General features: G+C 37.2%; 1 protein-coding gene across 1 annotated transcript; it reads right to left on the bottom strand.

Annotated features, from left to right (window-relative positions):
* Positions 1-241: 241 nt before the first annotated feature.
* Positions 242-18,895, bottom strand: LOC140950790 (PCI domain-containing protein 2-like). Its single transcript, XM_073400018.1, has 19 exons — positions 18,847-18,895; positions 18,729-18,770; positions 15,466-15,513; positions 15,166-15,239; positions 12,473-12,538; positions 10,823-10,864; positions 10,422-10,476; positions 9,569-9,672; positions 9,025-9,100; positions 8,341-8,435; positions 6,301-6,347; positions 5,599-5,659; positions 5,203-5,242; positions 4,334-4,407; positions 3,669-3,714; positions 2,853-2,932; positions 2,500-2,566; positions 1,648-1,704; positions 242-1,179 (listed from the first exon to the last, which is right to left on the bottom strand). The coding sequence occupies exons 1-19, from the start codon at positions 18,880-18,882 to the stop codon at positions 1,090-1,092; spliced, it is 1,200 nt and encodes a 399-aa protein (XP_073256119.1). The 5' UTR covers positions 18,883-18,895; the 3' UTR covers positions 242-1,089.
* Positions 18,896-20,379: the final 1,484 nt, after the last annotated feature.

Raw genomic sequence — 20,379 nt, 5'->3', positions numbered from 1 at the left:
TAGTAGTTCCTTTGTAGTCTTTTCCACATGTTTTATTGTTGCTGCTGCTGTTCTAACAATTTATCGACAGACTGTGAAAAAAAGTACTCAAGAATGGACGAATGGGTTATTTGCTATAAAAAAAAACAAACAAAAACAAAAAAAAGAAACAATTTTCCGTGTCCACGGCGTAAAGACACTCCCTGCTGCCCAAAAATAATGACAATAACAAATTTCAATAAATACTGAAACTTTATTCTGAACAACATCGTATTGACCCTTAGAAAAAGTACTAAATAAGATGTAGGGCTCCACTCGAAGCGGCTAAAGCAAGGCAAGTTCTCTCTACCTATACCACTGAACTGTTTAGCTTCGAGGTTATATAAAACCATTACGATCGCCTCTAATCGTTCACAGCCGCAAGTGACATCTTCTCAAAACGTTCCTTGCGCCGGCGAGAGGTGAAAGGCGGCTGTATTCACGGGCTAGGCCAATTTCAGACGTCGAGTTTTATGATAAGGGGCAAAAGGTACATTTCTACCTCATTTGAATTGGATGCCGGCGGTATATGTAAAGTTTGACATCTAAAACATTAATCCATTCTCTTGATGGACATACGCTTCTAAGGTCTCTCATATTTTCACGAAATCGATATAACTTAATAAAGCAGGAAAAAGTATTCACTAGAATGTTCAGTCACCCGTTAATGAAGTGAATAAAAATGCTGATCGTAAAAATTGCAAGTCAATTTTCGTGAACGAAATGGGACTCAAGAAAACCACTTCAGTGGCAGGAAAATTAACACAAGCAATATCTTCCGATCAAAACAGCCTCTTTGTCGTCGCGAAAACCCTCATCAGAAAAACCTTTTCACATAACAAAAGTCTTAGCCGTGTTTCAGTTTCGGTCCTAAATGCTTCGTAACTTCAACAATTGCGCGTGAGTCTCGCCTTTCTTTCTAATATGGCGTCTTTCGACTGTCAAAATCTGTGAAGGGTCGTCAACGCAAACATCACTGCATGTTCTTGAAACGGCTTGCTCCTTTCCAGGCTCTCTTTGAGGATTCGCGACGGTTTGAGTTCGTTAAACCATAATCCCTGAAGTGGCTGGCTAGAGAAAGCTTGTTAAGGCAGGAAATGGATTCTGCTTACTAACCACTAACTTCTGATGTTGATGGGATATATAGCCTTTGATGTAACCCTGAGACAAAAAAGAATGTTACTAATATTAACTTTACAACAAGGACACCCACACGCCTACAAAAGAAAGAAACAAACATACATCTCAAGAATCAAACGAGTGCGCTTGGGAACAAAAAAGATAAAGGAATCTCTCCAAATACATCTCTTTGCCAGACTTCAACAAAAAACCATTTCTAGCACATCTACCAGGAATCGACACTTTCCAAACAAACATTCTGTCAACACGAATTTACTAGCCTATGTAGGCTAGAATTTACGGGGGACGGGTGGATCATGTGGATTACAACAGCTCAGTCGGTAGAGCGCTTGACTGCAGAGCGGGAGGTCGAGGTTAGCGTGGCTTGGATGACCACGTAAAACGGCGGTAAAAATGTCCTAAATTTGTACTTTCGTGCTAATTACATGCATACCGAACGTAGAAACGTCTGGTTTGAAATCTCTCGAAAGATGACGCCCAGCTACCCACCTCATATATAAGATTTGCCACTATGCATTCAACTTCAATAACGTCTACGTCGTCAACCTACAATCACATTAAACATACAGTAAAGTTAGAATAAAATAACTATCATGGCCCACTCGATTTCTTTGCCATGCTTCTTCAACCCTTTCACAGCAACAGTTATAATGGCCGTTTTTATACTAAAGGACCAGGGGCGAATCTAGGGGGAGGGTGCAGGGGGTGCGCACTCCTTCCCCCCCCCCCCCCCCCCGAGATGACCTGCGGTTTTCTAATACAACCTGTATTCTGCCAAAAAAAAAACTATGTGGTTTATTGGTGTTGAAGTAGAGCAAGAGACGAGTGCACCCCCTCCTAAAAAAAATCCTGGATCCGCCCCTGAGGACGTTAAACACGTCTGGACGAGTCTTTACACTCAGCAGATCAAAAGTCTGAGACCACAAAGACGTCTATTAAGTGCGTTGATCAGACGCACTTAAATTCAGACCACGCTCAGTTTGTCTGACTTTTAATACGTCTGCTTTATTTCCCGTTCTTCCCGCCTTGGACTGCAAAACAGTCGTGCTTTTTTTTCTCGAAATCGCTCTTTGCAAGGCTTAAGGCGCGACATTTTCGGGCGAAGAGCGCAAGCCTCATACGCCCGTTTTCACATTCCCTCCAGGCCTTTCGTTTTACGACAGCTTGTTTTCGAATGAGTAAACGCAAAAATACGACTTTTTCGCGGTCTAAACGTCTAGACGGCAAATAATTTGTTCATCCAACATCCTAAATGAGTTATTACAGTTATTATGAAAACCAACAGAAAGGTCCCTGTATGACAAACTCTCTTAGCGACCCCTTTAAAATGGGTTTATTTACCTTCATTCCTTTAAGAGCAACAACATACGCATCTAAGGGTAACTGATGAGTTTTTAAAAGAAGGCTCCTGAAACAAAATAAGTTGGAAACGCTTTTCATTAGCGTAAATACTTCTATAATTTAATTTCTAAAAGATAATTGAGAAATACATGTATTTATAGCCAGGACCTTTGCCATAGTCTGTTTCATTTCGACATATAAAGTAACAACAAACTGACCAAGAGCCACAATATAAATCCGACCGATTTTCCTCGCTTAGAATAATGTCGCCCTATCAAAGAAATAACTAAAAAAGAAGATGATGGAGGTTGATTGGGGCTGTTGGCTCTTGCAGAAAAACTACATTAACTTACACTTTTTTGAATAAATTCCTATACGTAATGATCTTCAACTTCTCTAGGATAAGGTAAACACCGCACTGTATGAAGAAGACCTGGAAAATAGTAACCAATGCTAGACATGAAGCATAACGCAGAAATAACTTGCACACAAACCTACAGTAATGCTAGCTTTACAGGGGTTAGCGCATTCATCCCTCACAAGTGCATGCTGTATTCCGGCTCATTACTACAACGTCAGTGATTACCATAACTGGAGCTTTAAGAGTCAACTCTTCAAAATAAATTATATTCTTCTAAGAAACTTCTAACAGATGTTTGAAGACCTCATATTTCAGCATAATAAAGCATAAGTAAAGACTTCCTACCCGCGCTGACTTTAATTTATTTGGGTAAAACTAAAAACTAATGTTTTAAAATTTTTTTACTTCTTTAGAATAGTAAAGTCATGGACCTCTCTGCCTCTACATTTAAGAAAAACTGAATCTTTAGACAATTTTAAGGATTGCCTGAAATCCTTTCTACAAATGAAGGATATTTCTACATTCTCTTAATTTATTTTTCTTACTAGTTTAATTATATTCTAGTTTAATATTGCACATGATTGCCACTTGTCTAGGTATTTATGATTTTTTCTTTTAGTTGTTTTTTATTTCTTATTTATTGTGAATTTAGGTAGCCCTTCAGTGAGGGATGTTGTTTCCTGTTTAGGGCTTTCCGGTCAATACTAAGTGTGTATTATGTATTGGCAAACTATGAAAGAAATTAAAGAAAAAAAAGTGTCTAACTACAAACACGCTTTGCCAGTGCAAAAGAGACATGTCTTAGTACCTGTCGTCTATCCAACGTCTCATTTAAAAGTGCAAGATTTCCCATTCTGAAAGTGAACGTAAGACACTCGTTGTAAATTAAACTTGCACAACGGGCGCTAATTTTTTCGCGTTTTTCAGGCAAGCATGAAGCGGACGTTGAGCGCTGGGAGGGTCAGTAGCTCTCCAGGCAAGGTCTGTGGTTGAAGAACATAGCAATAGATGATTCAACACAAACAATGCCCCTAGCCCTTAAAACCAAAGAAGCTACTGCTTTAGCTTATAGAGGTCACTCTGAGCGAGAAAAAATGTCGCGCGTGTCTCGCGCTTCATGTCTGCTTCGTGCTAGCCTGAGAAAGTTCTGCAGGCTACTGTAAATTTATCTGCATGCATGCAAATGCACTAAAAACACTAGCAGAAACGGCAAAAATGACAAGGTCCATATTAGGGTTTAAACGTTAACCCTTTTAAGTCCCAATAGTGACCAACATCAATTTTCTCCTCACAATATCCATACACTGTCAAGAGATAAAGGCATGAGAATTAATAAAATGATCACCATAGAGAAAATTCCATGATCTGTTATCAAATTCTCTCAACTAATTCTTAAGGGAGATGTATGAAGATCAGTTTGGAGAATTTGTATGTGGATATTGGAGTTTAAAGGGTGAAAGACAGTCTTCATACCTGACAGCTCTGACAACATCCAGAAACTGAGTCAAGTTGTATTTATACAGAAGTTGTTCGTTTGGCATATAACCCTAGACCAGACCACACAGGAAGTTATTAACAGAAAGTTGAACTTACAATCTAACCGCACAATTTCATTGAAAATAATTAATGCTTAAAACAACAACGAAGTATCTGCGGTTTAGGTTTACTTACAATACTCTTACTGAAAATGACTTTTGATCGAACATTGAAAGTGAGGAGTCATTAAACAATTTTTTTTTTTGCAAAAACCTGAAGAGGACAGAAGACAGCAAGGACACTGGACAGGGCTCTATACTAGGCGTGGGTACCATTTGTCAAGAGAGGATATACGAAAGGGGTCCTTTTTTTAAATAAAAGTGGTATACCGTAAAATTCCGAAAATAAGCCCTGGGATTATATTTTTCAAAGGCCCTTTTTGAGGGGCTCATTTTTGGAGGGGCTTATGTATGGAGGGAAATTTGCGTTTCAAAATCGATTGGGCTAGGGTGTAGTGGGAAGGAAATTTATCATTTTTGCTTTGTTTCACTTTGTATTCGAGGGCAAATTCCAAGTAAAAGCGCCCCCCCCCCCCCCCCCAGGGGCTTATATTCGGTGGGGCGATTTAACGGAGGTTTTTTTGCGTTACGATTTTGGGGGCGCTTATATTTGGAGAGGTTTATACATGGAGGGGCTTATTTTCGGAAATTTTATGGTACACATGTAAAAGGGTAAGGGGTTGGACCTTGGGGCAGAGACTCCTCGTATATAACTTTTTAGAGCGCCCTCGCACTCTGGGACCTTAGCCAGGTTCATTGACAGAAACAAAAATGGTCAAACAAAAGACAGTTGAGCCATTGACTTACCAGCAACATTTTCACAGGTATGAGATAAACTAAAATTGCCCTGCAAAACCCAAACAGTCATGAATTCAAAATACGATAGCGGGCAAAGAACCCATTTGATCTGGATGGAGAGGAAAGATATTCACTGGACTAATAGACTGAAAAAAATCAATGGATCTTAAGGCTTAAATCCACTGCACAAGCTAATTCTCACTATGCCTCAACATCACAACTAGTCTCGAGTTCAATAATGATGAAATAACAGCATTATCTTCATTGAAAAAAAAAACACTATAAAAAATTACCCCTGTTGTAACAAGAACTTACTATCACAAGGAACACTACATTAAATTTCGCACAAAAATAATTTTTATTTCTTTTATTGTGTAAAAAAGCACATTCACAGCTTATCCTTACCTTTTATTTTTACTGGAAGATCTGTGACAGCGTTGAAATGCAAATGTTAAGAATTCATCAGCTAAAAGAGAGGTAAACACAAACTTGAGTCCACAAAAATGAGAATTATTATGTTTATATTGAAGTGCTTAGTGCCCAGCCATAAAAAAAGAGAAGATCAAGTGCTTTCACCAATTTTTTTGCAAAGCGGGGGAGAGCCTCTGTTAAGTCTAAGATCTGAGTGATTAGATAATTTGAGGAGACTTATTATTGTCCAGTACCTGCCAACATCAATAACCCTATTACTGCTCCTCACACTACAAATTATGTGCCATCTCAAGATCATATTTTTTCATAACAGGGGATATAACAAGGGTCTGGAAACCTCACAACCATACAGCTGTACCACTCAAAATTTACCCAAACTTAAAGCAAAAATAACTCAAGACCACATCACCGCAAACCTTACACATCTCTCATTCAGTGTACATTTGCTCTTATACCACCAGTGACAGTTTAAAAGCTTTAAACTAGTACAAACAGAGATTTGCTGCAATAGCCTTGGTTAGAGAGAAACAAGGGGCTGACTTAAAGATTTAATTTTGGGGTGATTTTTTTTATCATAATAATCTAGAAAAGTTTCCTCAAAGGTGTAGTTGATGACATACAGCTGTACTGTGCAGAGCAAATTCAAAACTGTTATAAATCATTCTAATATCTTACCAGCTTTGAAATCACTATCAAACATGGCTTTCCTTCCAACAAAATATCTAGTAAAGGTACAGGAAACAAAAAGAATATTTTTTAAACATTACCTAAACAAAACCATTAAAATGTATCCCTCAAGATCCCCATAATGATACCATTTTTATCAGATAAATGAGATTGGGGAGGAGTGTCACAAGATAAGACAAAAAAGGCTGCAAGGGAGACTAATATAAGACTGAACTAGAGCCGATGTTGGAGAAAGTATTTCCTTATACCTAAAAGTACAGAATGTACATGTTTTGTAACAGTGCCAAGTTAAAAGCAAACATTTCTAATAAAGTTAACCCAGTACACCAAAAACATACCATACTGGTCAGCAAATCCCTGACTTACAGGTAGAATATGCTTTATTATTAATGAAAATATTTTTCAGTTTTTAATTGCCTTAATATCAGCTGGCTAATTCTTTGTAACCAGCTAGGGTTCACCAAATTTTGGAAGATGTTCGGTCGTATTGATATAGAAAGAAAAAGGGATGCACATCATGCCAAAACAAAATTAGCTGCACTGCAGTACAGTAAACACCCGCATATAAGAACAAATGGATTAAGAACACCAGGCTGAAATTTGGCCAATAAAGCCCCATTTTTATAAGAACAAGATCAGCCTGAAAATTGTAACATGTTCTTATAAAATGGAAAAAGTGTCATAATTACAAAACGTGTAAGTTTATGTTTGCTGTCAGATAACTTCATTTGTTAATATAATCAAATTACAGAATAATTATTTATTTTAGTTTCCTAAAAGATGTTAAATATACCTCTAGCAACATGTTTTGGATAGTATTACTAAAGAAAAATTTGAGAACATTTTAAGGACATTTTGAGGCTGATTTGTCATTAAGCACCTGATAAATAAGAACTCAATCAGCCTGACCTCCGAAATTGTGTGTTCTTATATGCCGGTGTTTACTGTATCAAAAGCATGATAAGAATAAACAAGAATACCAATCAACGGATGACAACTGCTATACAATTAAGAATATCTGCTAGTCAGAATAAACATCCCTTCAAAGCCAAAAACTGCCAAGGAACAAGCCAATGTCTGACAACAAGAACTATACATGGACATATGTATTTATACTGACAAAGCAAGAGTTCAAGATGGCTGCAGATTGGCCAAGTTCTTTTTTTGCATATTATGGACTGAGAGAACAAGGCCAATATGCAGCCATCTTGACCAAACAAGCTTGATCAATAAAGGATTTTTAATACATTATGTTCAAAAAGAACACTTTTTCGTGCAAAATCAACATGAGAATCCCAAGCAGGCAAGTTGGTAGCTAATCAGAACAATATAGAATTTGCTTCATCTTGCTCACAGGTTTAGCCATAATAATAAAAAGAAGTAAGCATGTTTTAAGCTTGGAAGTGGATTTGGCCTCTGTATGACAGTTCTTCACGTCCAACCTTTTTCAAAGTCACCTTTTGGCTATCCAAAATTATAAAAATAACTAATGGCTGCCAGACATAAAATATTGTTCACCAAAAAAAGTACTTTGAAGAACATTACGTGAATAATAATAGTAAACAAAGTTAGAAAATGGCTGCCTAACTATTCCTATCCAACATCTCAAGGTTTACTCAGCTCTGAAAGCAGCCACGGTGAAAGACGAAATAGTAAAGAAAGTAGAAAACACTAGGACTCGGCACATTTGTCGCCCCTCCTCCCCCACCCCCACACCAAAAAAAGAAAAACACTGCAGTTCTAGTCAGCAACATTTTTTCTACTCGCCATGGCACCCAAAGCAGCCAAAGTGTGGATTTTAATAACATGAAGAATGGGACATATCTTAAAGGGCATTATCCCCCATCCTCCTCAATCTACACAATTCTTTATATCATACTCAGCCACATCCAATGATCACTACTTATGAAGCAACTTACTGTAGGTTCAGATTACCAGCAGGAAAAAATTGAATTCCAGGACTATTAAACTTCAAGGACACATTACCTGGGAAATCTAATACTGTTATATCGCTAAACAGACACTCACCTGTAGGTAACCAGGTGAGCCAGTTTAAACTGGTCTTTGATTGGAGCACTATCAATTGCTCTGATCAAAGGCTTGCACAAGTGAAGTTTATTAATCTGCAAATCATAGTTGAATTCAAAAAATAGTTTACTAGGCATAAGGCAGAGAAAGCTTCATACTAGTAAAGATGCTGCACTTCAAGATGTCTCAGAATAATAAATGTGTTATGTAACATTGCTTATAACAGGGTGTTCATTAGACATCGGAGATCGGAGCATTCTCCAACTAATGTTCAGTAGCATATGATAATTTTTTATTCAGACGTGGAGTCTCTTTCAAAATATTCTTCTGTAACATTACACGTTCCTCCTGCTACTACAATTCTTAATGAAAACCCTGTTATATTATAAGCAAACCCCTTCTCTAGGAAAAATCACAGCTTTTACCTCTACACAAAAAAAGAAGACCCCAACTTTGAAATACACACTACAGGGCAAAACTCTTCTTATGAACACAAAATTATACCCTTGCCCTTCAATGAAAACAAAATACATGTACCGGTATATGTGACTTGAGCTACAGTGTACATTGCAATGAAGCTAAATATGTTCTACATTTGCCTGCATGTCACTCTTTACATGAAATAGAAATTCTATGACTACTACTAACTTACATGTACATAAACAAAGCTAAACCATCACTTACCTTAAAGTAAATCTTGAACAAATGATTGACAAGCGCTAACATGCCCCACTTCTTGGAAACATCAAGGGATGAACGGCTTTAAAGGAAATAATACACCTGTAAGGCACTATATCTTTTAATTGAAAAGGATGACAAACGTTTGCGAAATTCAAATTACAATAAGACATATTATAATCAGTCCTGGAGTCCATTTCTTGAAGGCCTGGTAACTTTTCAGGCCAAAATTCAAATTTTACAATCAAAACCTGTTGAAAAGTAGTACAGTTCCTAAATCACAAACCATTCAATTTTGCTTTGTTAACTGATAGTTTCACTGTATCTTTTTCAAAATTATTGAAATTTTGATCTACAATGCAAACATGGCAAACAGCCTTTTGGATCTGAAAAGTTACCGCAACTTACAAGGAATGGGCTCCTGCGTGTGAAAATCTTTTTTTGGGCTAGTCAAAACGACTCTTGGGTTATTACATGCTAGCCACAGCCTGCCCAAAGGACAAGCCGTAAAACTGACTTTCTTTGTACCCTAGTAATTTACTCAATTTACCTGTCACTTGCACAGACCCTAAAGCAGCCCATCATAACCTCAGCTGCTTTCTCAAGCATTTCACCAGGTTTACCTTGTCTGCTTTCAATAAGCTGTTTGTCTGCCTATCGGTATCAATAAATAGTACAGTGTAAGGATCACTTTTGCACAACCACGCCCAATTTCTCAACTGCAGATGACCTTCAACCCAATGTTAAATTTTAACTAGAATTGCATCTATTTTCTCAGAGACTGAATTTATCTGCCATTTCAGGTTACCATAACTGGGTCTTTTGAACACTTACATGTACCATCAGTCAGAACTGGCTGTCTAGACCAGCCCATATGGATTTTCAGAAGATTGCCCAGCTATATCAGTAAGCTCATAAGTAATAAGAATGGCAGTGATGAGATTTTAATGAAAACTATCAACAAAAGCCTATAAATTTCATTTTCAAAATGACCAGCTGGCCAGTCAGGTCTGATTTTGGTAAGCACCTAGCTCAGTATGATCTAAATAATAGTTCTTGAGCTCCAGACCAGGAAGCAAAAGAGGTAAAAAGATGCACTTTACGGCAACCTCTCTCTTAAAGGACACCTCTATAAGATGGGCACCTCGGTAAAATAGACACCTAGAGTTGGTCCCTGCCTGTCTTTACTCCCATCATTTGACTCTCTGTAAGACAGACATCTCTCTAAGACAGACACTTACACGTAGTGCTTATCCCAATGGTGTCCATCAACTAAATAGAAAGAGTTGACAGTACTACAAAGAAACAATCATTTTCTTATTACACCTATTATATGTACAAAGGACATAGAGTACTGTATGTGGGTGTACAGTGTATGTTGTAAACAGTGCACTTGGGATTACCTGCATTGCAAAGAGTCTCAAATCTAATGTGACAGCATTCATCAGTGGCAAGGCCCTAACAGGTAAAGAGTCAAAATTATTTGAAAATGACAGATCACAGTCAGTTTAAATAGGCTGAGTGATCAATACACAGAAACTTAAGCTAAACCCTGTTTCTATACAGTAGTGGAAGGCATGGAGATTGTAGAGTTTTGTTGTGAGAGTTCTAGTCTGCATTTCTTCCTCATTTTTTGAGTTTTTTTCTTTGACCAAACTAGACACAAGCTCTCCTAAAGGTAATTATAAATAATTAAAAATAAATAGAAGCACATCAAACTGACCATACGTGAAGTAAAGCAGAGATGACATTAAGCAAGCAAGCAACAATAAAAAATATATATATCAACAATTTATTCACTCACCAGTTTTCATCTTTTTGACTCTGGAAAGCACGGGTGAAAGTTGTGCCACATTTTAAGGAAAGCAAAATGTCATCTCATTGACAAATCATCTTTACTCAGTAGTTTCGTATCCATTAGGTAGAATAATACACACCAGAAAAATAATTCTTTAACAAAACTAAAGTAGTGAAGCCTGATAGAACCAATGTTATGTATTGAACAGAACAGACCATATGAAGTGTGAGCGGAGAGTGCAAGAAAGCTTTCGGCATGATCAAATTTAAAGCATTGTTTTCTATTCTTTTAGGCCAAACTGAGAAATCAGCCTAACTCTGTCTACAGAATACTATTTTCTTAGGACAATGAAAACTAAATGGAGGGAAGAATCGACAGATTTTAAAGGTTACATACTGGATAAGTTAATGCTATCATTTTACAAAGGATGGAAGAAAAAGTTTTTGTGCCAATATCATTATCACTGTTGTCATGGTGGGTTAACCCTTTAAGTCCCAAGTGACCAACAACAATCTTCTCCTAACAACATCCATTCACTGTCAAGAGATAAAGTTATGAGAATTAATAAAATGATCATCATAGAGAAAATTCCATGATCTTTTATCAAATTCTCTCAACTAATTCTTAAAGGAGATGTATGGAGATCAGTTTGGAGAATTTGTATGTGGATATTGGGGCTTAAAGGGTTAAACTCTCTCAACATATGTAGTAAGTGAAATAGTAGTTGTACATAGAAAGTGAGGCAATTTGTATTGGTAATACAGTGGAACCTCCACTAATGGCCACTTTTTTTGTCCCAGTGGACAAAACACTTAAAGTCCCAATAGTGACCAACATCAATTTTCTCCTAACAATATCCATACAATGTCAAGAGATTAGGTTATGAGAATTAATAAAATGATCACCTAAGAGAAAATGCTTAGATCTTTTATCAAACTCTCTCAACTCATTCTTTAAGGAAATGTATTGAGATCGGTTTGGAGAATTTGTACATGTATATTGGGGCTTAAAGGGTTAAACCTCTCTGTGATGGCCACCTCTCTACAACAGCAATGGCCACTAAAGCAGGTCCCCAACTGCCCAAATAACCTCTCGACAACAGCCAGCTTTTTTAGCGACTGATGAAAAGGTCAAGAATGGTCATAAAATTTTATCTGTATGACACGTTGCATACTGCATACTGCTGCAGTAAGATTATATTCACTTTGTCTACAACACCTATAGCTATAAAGTTGCACACCTCAAAAATTATTTACATTATTTATGCATTTTATCTCTATTATAAATAATGAGTGGATTACCATTATGGGATACAGCAAGCATGAACTTAACACAATAAGTATGTTGTACTCCCAAAAAAAAATTTGTCATATTACACCTCTACCTTCCCATAATGGCCACCTCTTCACTAAGGCCACTTTCTTCTGTCCCCAAGATGGCCGTTGTGGAGAGTAGTATACATGAAAAAATAATTTCCTTGATGAAAATTCCTCCCCAAAACAGTCAGACATGGAAATTTGACACAACACCGGTTGACCCAGTCTCAGATTTTACCTCAAAGTGACCACTGCTGCACCTGATTGTTTCGAATGTATTTCTACTGTTATTGGAGAGGAAAAGTACAGTGTGGTAGAGTGTTAATTGCTAAAAGGATATTGAACAACAACTGCTTGAGCTGCTCGTGCTTCAACATAATCACCATTTGCCACAGCCCACACAGCTCTGCAAGTAAAATCAATGATACACACATAAATGAGTAAAAAAAAGTTCTGTTTTTTCTTGTTCTTAACTACTGCATCAAACTCCCACTGAAAACTTGTTTTAAGACAATTTACACGTAAGGTCACTTACTCTAACTTACTGGCAGAAAAATAATACTGTAATACAGTAAAAACCTGTGACTGAGAACCTATATTATTCCAAGTTAGCCTAAAGAATAATAATAATACAAATTTAGGCTATGTAGGTTCTTGAATAGGTTCATGTTTTCTGAAGAACAAAAAAAACATTGAAGCTAAGAGTATCTAGCGGTATTTTTAGCTTATTCCTTAGTAAAATCTGCATACCATTACACTACAGTTGGAGTAATAAGACCCCTAGGTCTTCAAAGAGGATTCTGAATGTTGACTTACAGATGTATCTTATTTGCCCAAGAGTACAAAATTTTTTCTTATTACACTTTAGAAAATAAGAACCTAAGAACCTATTCCAAATTTTAAGTTAAACAGGTTCTTGTATAGAGGGGGCCAAGCTAGCAAATTTTAGCCTAACAGGTTCTCCAAAACCAGGTTCTTAGCCACGGGTCATATTGACAGTAATCACTGCCCAGTGAGATACAGTTCTTGTTACATTTTCAAATACATCATTGATTGGTTTTTCGACCAATAACACATGCTGGAGGGAACGGATGTGCATCATTCAGCAGCCATTGGGAGATGGAGGAATGCCGACCTACATGTAAGAGCCAAAGACTGGTGGCACAATAGCCTGAGATCATGCCCTCTCCCTATTATCCCTTTATGTTTCTCACGGGAAGAGGGCATGATACATTTGTTTGTCGGATCACATGTAAAAAAGCCGGAATCTGGACTTTTTTCTGATTGGATAGGAAACAATACAGATGATTTGCGCTGTTCCAATTGGCCAAAATGCCGCCATCCGTTAGTTGTTGTTGATTTCAGTCTGCATTTTTGCTTGCGTCATGAGCAGTGACTACACACGCGAGTTCGTTATAAAATTTCTGCCGGCTCAGTTTTCTTGAATTTGAAGAATGCCTAAATAGAAATTTCACCCATTGAAATATTTTCCATCCCATCGTATACTAAAAAGTTGCAGTCAAAAATTCACCGATCATTTGAATGCAATTTGATACCGGCTACAAGTTACAGAAGCGACAAACGGGTTCATTTTTCAAATAATCAATTCATGAATGGAATCTTGACCTGGTTTGACTGTAATTCCTCCTTCAGAAACCTGCGAATTATTCTGAGTGATCTTCGCTTTCACAACACCTTTCAGATTCGTAAAATATGGTGCTTCAGCCTAATTTTTTTTTCACTGCTTTCGGCACAGAACGAATTCAACGAGCTTTAACCAGTAAATTCTTTATAATTTGTAGCTCTTAAATAAAGGTACGGCAGCTCCAGCTAGTAGTATTTGAACAACATTTAAAATTCTTTTTAGGAAGCGCCATCTGAACATGGACGTACTCAAAAATTTTCTTTTCCCTAAAATTGATTTTATATTATATATAGATAATATTCGCGCCAAAATTTGATTCCCGTATGGTAAACGCTTATTAGCTAATAACATGACAGGTCAAGGAGACGTTAGATTATGTAAATTAGGGGGCGGTTAACGGCTCGTTAGATGAATGTATCAGGCGTTATTTTTTCCTCTCTCGAGCCAAAGAAACAAAGAGTTATGAGGAGTTTGAGTTATAGGGAGTTCAAAGAAAATAGCTGAGAGTAAGGTAAAAAACAGTTTTTACTGCACAGTGAACATTTTATCACATTTAATTGTAGAAATGTCAAGTGAAAATTAAAAGATACCTCTAGATTATAAATCAGAATGTAACATAACAAAACATGGCCTAAATAGAGCATGCATTTTACTGTTTTGAGAAGAAAAGCTGCTTCACGTTAGCCTGTGACAATCAACATCAGCCTCCACTAGTAAACAATACTCCTACAACACGTCAATAGGAAATTCAAAATTCAATGTTTCGGACGCCAGTAGAAGGCTTTTTTCCCAACTTTTTAAGGGCTCAAAACATGGTTCGAGTTATTGAGGGTAAAATTATATAGAAAATGACCTGACGGGGAACGAAAATTGGTTCGAGTTAGCGGGAGTTCGAGTTATCGAGGGTTCAAGTTACTGAGGGTAAAATTACAGTGAATGTATGACGGAAATCCAGGGGAGATCGATTTTGGTTCGACTTAGCGTGAGGTTCGAGTTAGCGAGGGTTTGAGTTATTGGAAGTCGACTGTATCTAAGTTTAGAAAAAGAAAATTGCTGTCTTGTGTCCTCATAATCTATCAGGCGGGCACCAGAAATTAGGAATTTTCATGTTGCTGTCATGCAACAATGGCTAAGAGAAGTACAAAAAGTGTGATGCATGTGCAAATTTGCTCTAATATAAACCTGTTGCTTTTTAACCGTTCTCAAAAACATCATCGTCATTGTTGCTTAGGTTTCCTACTGTTGTGATCCAGAAATTTGCTACCATGGTAATGTGATGTAACACTTCTCCTCTCTGTATAGTATCTTAGTTGTAAAATAACTGAGATCCCATTCAATGCAATTACACAAGTATGACTCATTTTGGATCCTCTTACAATAGTATATACCTGAGATGTGAAGCTACCATTTCATCGTAGGGTTGTTCAAACCACCTCTCACACTGAACCTGTGCATCTGGTAACTATAAATAAAGATTCATTATGGCATGAGTAAAAAGGAGGACAGCACAGTTCTCTAACCTTTCACAGATGGGGCTGTACAAGCATTGTTTTTTAATCAATCACCTTAAATTTTATGAAAACTCCTTGGTAGTACTTTTAAGACAGTACAGTTACGTACATTAAAATAAGAAGACTGTGTTTAGTACTACAGGGATTATAAACAATGAATAAAATTCATACATGTACCTGAAGTCTGGGACTTGCAATGTGTGGATGGTGAAATGAAAGCAATTCCTGTGACACAAAGACATATTAGTTTTAGTACTACAGTAATTTTCAGTTGTTCAAAAGCTCTACGCCAAATCCATGGCCAAGTTGTTCAAAAGGTAGGTAACCTGATCCACTGGATAAAGAGATTTAATCTTTTTCCTAAGTATAGTGTAATTGGTTTTCCTTAATAATTAGCAAATGGATAGTGATCTATCCAGGGGATAGCACTATTCAAAACTTTGGTTATATTCAACACACCAAATAATATTACTGAATGAGGTTGAAAATGGTGTAAAGAGTAATGCAGAAAAAGGATAATATTATTTACTGAGGCCAGAACCTAAGAGATCCATACAATTCTTCACATCATATGAAAACTGAATTCATCAATTGTTTTATTACTCACTCAAAATATTTCTACTGGCAAGTTCTTAACAACCTTACTAGATTGTAGTCTCCCCTCAAACATTTGCTTCTTGGTATGGTTTTAAGATATAAACAGATGTTTTTTCCTTGCATATAATCCTTGAAAAGTAGATGACCTTCCTCAAGGAATTGCTCACTATTGTATTTCTCTGTTCAGTTGTTTTGTGGTCAGAAATTCAGCTTTTCATCTTTGGATAGCCACGAACATCTCTTCCTTTCAGTTCACTCAGGCATAAACAGCTACAGGTATAAACAGCTGTAAGCTGCTGCACTCTTAAGTTCTGCATAACTGAACTGGTTATTGCCTGAAAACAAGGCTGCTAGCAATATACCAACGAATTGGCACATTATTGCCCACACCTTCCAAATTCAGTCAGTGCTAGCCGGTTAGGAAGAATTAGCCGGGGATTGTAGCCGATCAGAAACAGCAAAATAGTTTGAATGAATACTACGATGGTTTATCAGCAAAATAACTCTTTAAGGATGAGTGTGCGTAAGGCTATTGCCAAAGTTGTTTTACCAGTATGTAACTTCAGCTGCCTTTTAGATTTGATTTCCTTGTAAGCTTAGATGTAGTAAATGAAATATTGCAATTATTTATATATTATTACAACCTTTGACTCTGCAAAAGTAATTCATCTGTCTCACTGACTCTAGCTTGCATCGCAGGTGCTTGAAAAAAATGGGTGCAAGAAAGAACCCAGTGCTCAAGGCGAACATGTGAGGTGAGAGGGAGTGCCTGCCCAAGAAGCCTATGAAAATGGTTTCCCACCCTCTTTCTAATTATCTAGCAGCTGCTGTGTGATCTGTCAAAAATTTTGACTTAAAATGATCCAGATCAACCTCGCACAAACAAAAGGTATATATTATTATTATTTATTATTATATGGAGGAGAGTGTTTTACTGGGAACTAAACCACTCGTAGATTCCATACGCCACTTCATCCGGGACCCGAGTGACTTATTTTCCGTATGTCACCTTTGTGAGTGTCGTATTTTTCAATGACGTCACGATTCCCGCCTTTTGCTTTTGTTGAATTGGTTTCTCCATATAATAAAAAGAATATTACACGTTGGCTCAAAGATATGAATTTTATGTTCTCGTGGCAAGAACAATATCTCTCTTCGCTTCGCTTCGCTCACTCGTGAGATATTGTTCTTGCCACTCGAACATAAAATTCATATCTTCTCGCCACCGTGTAATATCCTCTATTTATATTTTTATATCCTCAGTCTAAATATCTGTTATAAAGATCAGCTATGTGATCTGATTATAGAGCAATGGAGAAATAAACCAACGACAAACACACAGCATTAAAATAATTAATGTTTTTAACCAAAGACACGATAAATACGAAAAAACAGAGTAAAACCTGGATATATTTATAGAATGCATGCTTTGTATTATAGAAGGCTAGTACAGTCAACTCTCGATAACTCGAACCCTCGCAAACTCAAACCTTGCCCTAACTCGAACCAAAATTTACAATTAAATGTGATTAAAATGTTCTCTGTACAGTAAAAAATGTTTTTTCCTTAATTCGGCTATTTTCTTTGAGCTCCCGATAACTCGAACTCCTGATAACTCGAACTTTTTTCACGTTCCCTTGAAGGTTTGACTTATCGGGAGTCGACTGTATATTGTTCTCTGAGATTGCAAAATCACAACAGTACAGACACCAAAGATCACAGGGTATGTGGAAAAATTACCATTGCAGACTGTACTTTTGTGCAAAGTGGTAGCTGATTAATTTTTTGAGCAGACATGTCTTGTTAAAGGGACCTAAAGTTCAGGATGTAAACTGTAGCAAGACGTTTTTATGGGCTACAGTAATGAGACATTAACATCAGTCATCAGGTCGCATACAAGTTAATGATATCAATGCTAAATAGCGAGAGGTTTTTTTGAAATTCTTCCCCCTAGTAAGTGTCTCATTTCATCAATCCTGTGTAGGTCTTGATGGTATGTATTTCATCGACAATGTAAGCTGCAAAGTTCTTTTTGAACAAAGAATATTTCCTCTGATCTTCATTTCAATGATTCAGCAAATCTTTTGTCTGTCACCACTTCTGCTAATGGGTATTTGATGTCAAATCACTCCTTTATGAACACCATTTGGCACAATCCAATTTTTCTTTGAGATTACAGCCACATAGTCTTATTAAATAAGTGACCTCCAAGATCTGATTTTTGATTATACCATTTACTGTTGTAATAAGACCTTCATTGTATTACATATTTAAAAAACGATCTCACCTTTTCTTTGATTGACAGTTTTCTTGCCTAAGGCAAACACTTATCCCCTCGGGAGCCTATTAACCAAGGAGTTTTTCGCACTCTCAGAAAGCAAGTAAAAACAGCGATCCCTCTCCCCTTGTGTGTCTCCCTAACACACCCCATTCTTTTTTGCACCTTTTTCTTCTAAGCGCCTGCTACGCAGGTTAGTCTCATTCTGACTGTCCAATAAACAAATTATAGGTTTTTGACTAATCAGAATGTGAATCCACTCTCATTATTTTCATAAAGTGCAAAATAAGACATGCACATGTACCCTACACTGTATTATATGTGTGAACTGAAGAAAAACATCTGCAAACAAGAGTCTTGACTGGTTTGGTCAAAAATGTGATTGTTCGAGAGTATTGCCATGCAGAACAAAAGAAATTTTAAATTACATAACTCACGACAGTTCACTGAAAACTTCTCTTGCTACAATGACATACAACAGTCAGTGAGTTAAGCCTATACACCAGCAGTGACACCAGGAAGTTTCCTCTATTAAAACCACACAAACAACGCTTACGACGCTTACCGCTAAAATGTCACCATTCTTGGACACAAGCCCTCTTTCCACCTAATATATTTTATAGAAGGATGTCAGTATTTCACCCGATGATTTCAGAGCAAAGAAATTTAGCTGCTTTTCAAACCTGATCAAGATACTGTTCCAGGCTCATGTGCGCCATTTTGGAAATTAGCCTCAACGGCGCATGTGTTTGATTAACTCCGCTGACAGAGGTTTTTGGCGGGAAAATCGCTGTAGGACAGTGCATTACGTTCCGATATCTAGGGATAATTCCTGGGTGGTTTTTTTCCGGGGGGGGGGGGAAGCAAAACTACGGGGGTAAAATACCAGCGGTGTAAAATTACAATGTTCAGTCGGGAGAAAGTTCGCATTATCAGTCTTACCATATCAGGAAGTTCGTAGCGAGGTGATTTTACTTCCTGGACCTCGGAAGGTGGAAGCGCCCATTTTCATGAAGTGAAACAGGCGGCAAGTGGCAGCACTCTCTCTGTTTGTACAGGTAGGGCGACTAGTTGCAGCAACACGTTGCGGCGGCAAATCGCTTCGTGTGTACTACATGACTTTTGCAGAAAATCTGTCTCCACAATAACATTATGTAGCTGCAACAAGTCGCAAAAAATCAAATCAGACAATTTGTGCGACTTTTTGCGGCGGCAAAATTCTGTTGCAGAGACAGATTTTTACAAAAATTCTCCAGTACACACCAAGCGATTTATCGCTGCAACGTATGGAATGCCGTTTGTATCAAAATAGTTCTTACCACATATAAACCTTTACATTAAATGTATAAAACATTTTGCTTTATGAATAAAACTTCTTAACTTTAGTCTTAAGGTTATAGTGCACAATTAAAACTTGTTACAAAATATATAAAACTTGCTGAAAAATATAAAACTTTTCACGATATATAAAACTTGTCAATATATATAAGACTTGTCACGCAATCCTGAAAGGTGCAGGGGCGGTTGCTTGGCAAAGGGTTTTAGTCCCCCATTTTACATGCATTTTGCGCGATGAATTCAAACGATTTATTGAAGAACTTCCCTACGAAGAGTTGAGGCAAAGTATTTTTACTGAAGAATTAGAAGTTGCGGATCGGTTACTTGCCCTTTCAGAAAGGATTTGGCACGAATTTGTGTTTACTGCGGCCTTCCTCTTGACCTTGCATTGCCTTCGTCGACGGGTTCGGGTTGGCATCGAAAACTATTGTCATCACGGCCTTCCTCAAGCCAATTTACGCGCTCTCTAGTTAGACCTTCGTACAATTTAAGGAGTTGTTTGATCAGCTCAGTTATGTCCTCACTGATATCGCAGTTCAGAGACTCAAAGATGCGAAGGAAAAACACAAATTGGCGGCAAATCCTTTCTGAAAGGGCAAGTAACCGATCCGCAACTTCTAATTCTTCAGTAAAAATACTTTGCCTCAACTCTTCGTAGGGAAGTTCTTCAATAAATCGTTTGAATTCATCGCGCAAAATGCATGTAAAATTGAGGACTAAAAAAGAGACTGCGAACCAACCCAGGATTGCGTGACAAGTTTTATATATATTGACAAGTTTTATATATCGTGAAAAGTTTTATATTTTTCAACAAGTTTTGTATATTTTGTAACAAGTTTTAATTGTGCACTATAACCTTAAGACTAAAATTAAGAAGT

The sequence above is a fragment of the Porites lutea genome, chromosome 10 (assembly GCF_958299795.1).
Source record: "Porites lutea chromosome 10, jaPorLute2.1, whole genome shotgun sequence".
In the NCBI taxonomy this organism is placed as follows: Eukaryota; Metazoa; Cnidaria; class Anthozoa; order Scleractinia; family Poritidae; genus Porites; species Porites lutea.
Note: the sequence above shows the minus strand (reverse complement) of the source record. Positions and strands in the feature narration are given on the sequence as shown.

Bases quoted from the DNA above. Each gene is read 5' to 3' on its own strand.
- LOC140950790 (XM_073400018.1), bottom strand. From the start codon at position 18,882: ATGGCGCACATGAGCCTGGAACAGTATCTTGATCAG. The intron at 15,240-15,465 runs GTACATGTATGA...CTTTATTTATAG, and splicing joins TTGCAAGTCCCAGACTTCAG to TTACCAGATGCACAGGTTCA. The intron at 5,243-5,598 runs GTAAGGATAAGC...TGGGTTTTGCAG, and splicing joins TCTTCCAGTAAAAATAAAAG to GGCAATTTTAGTTTATCTCA.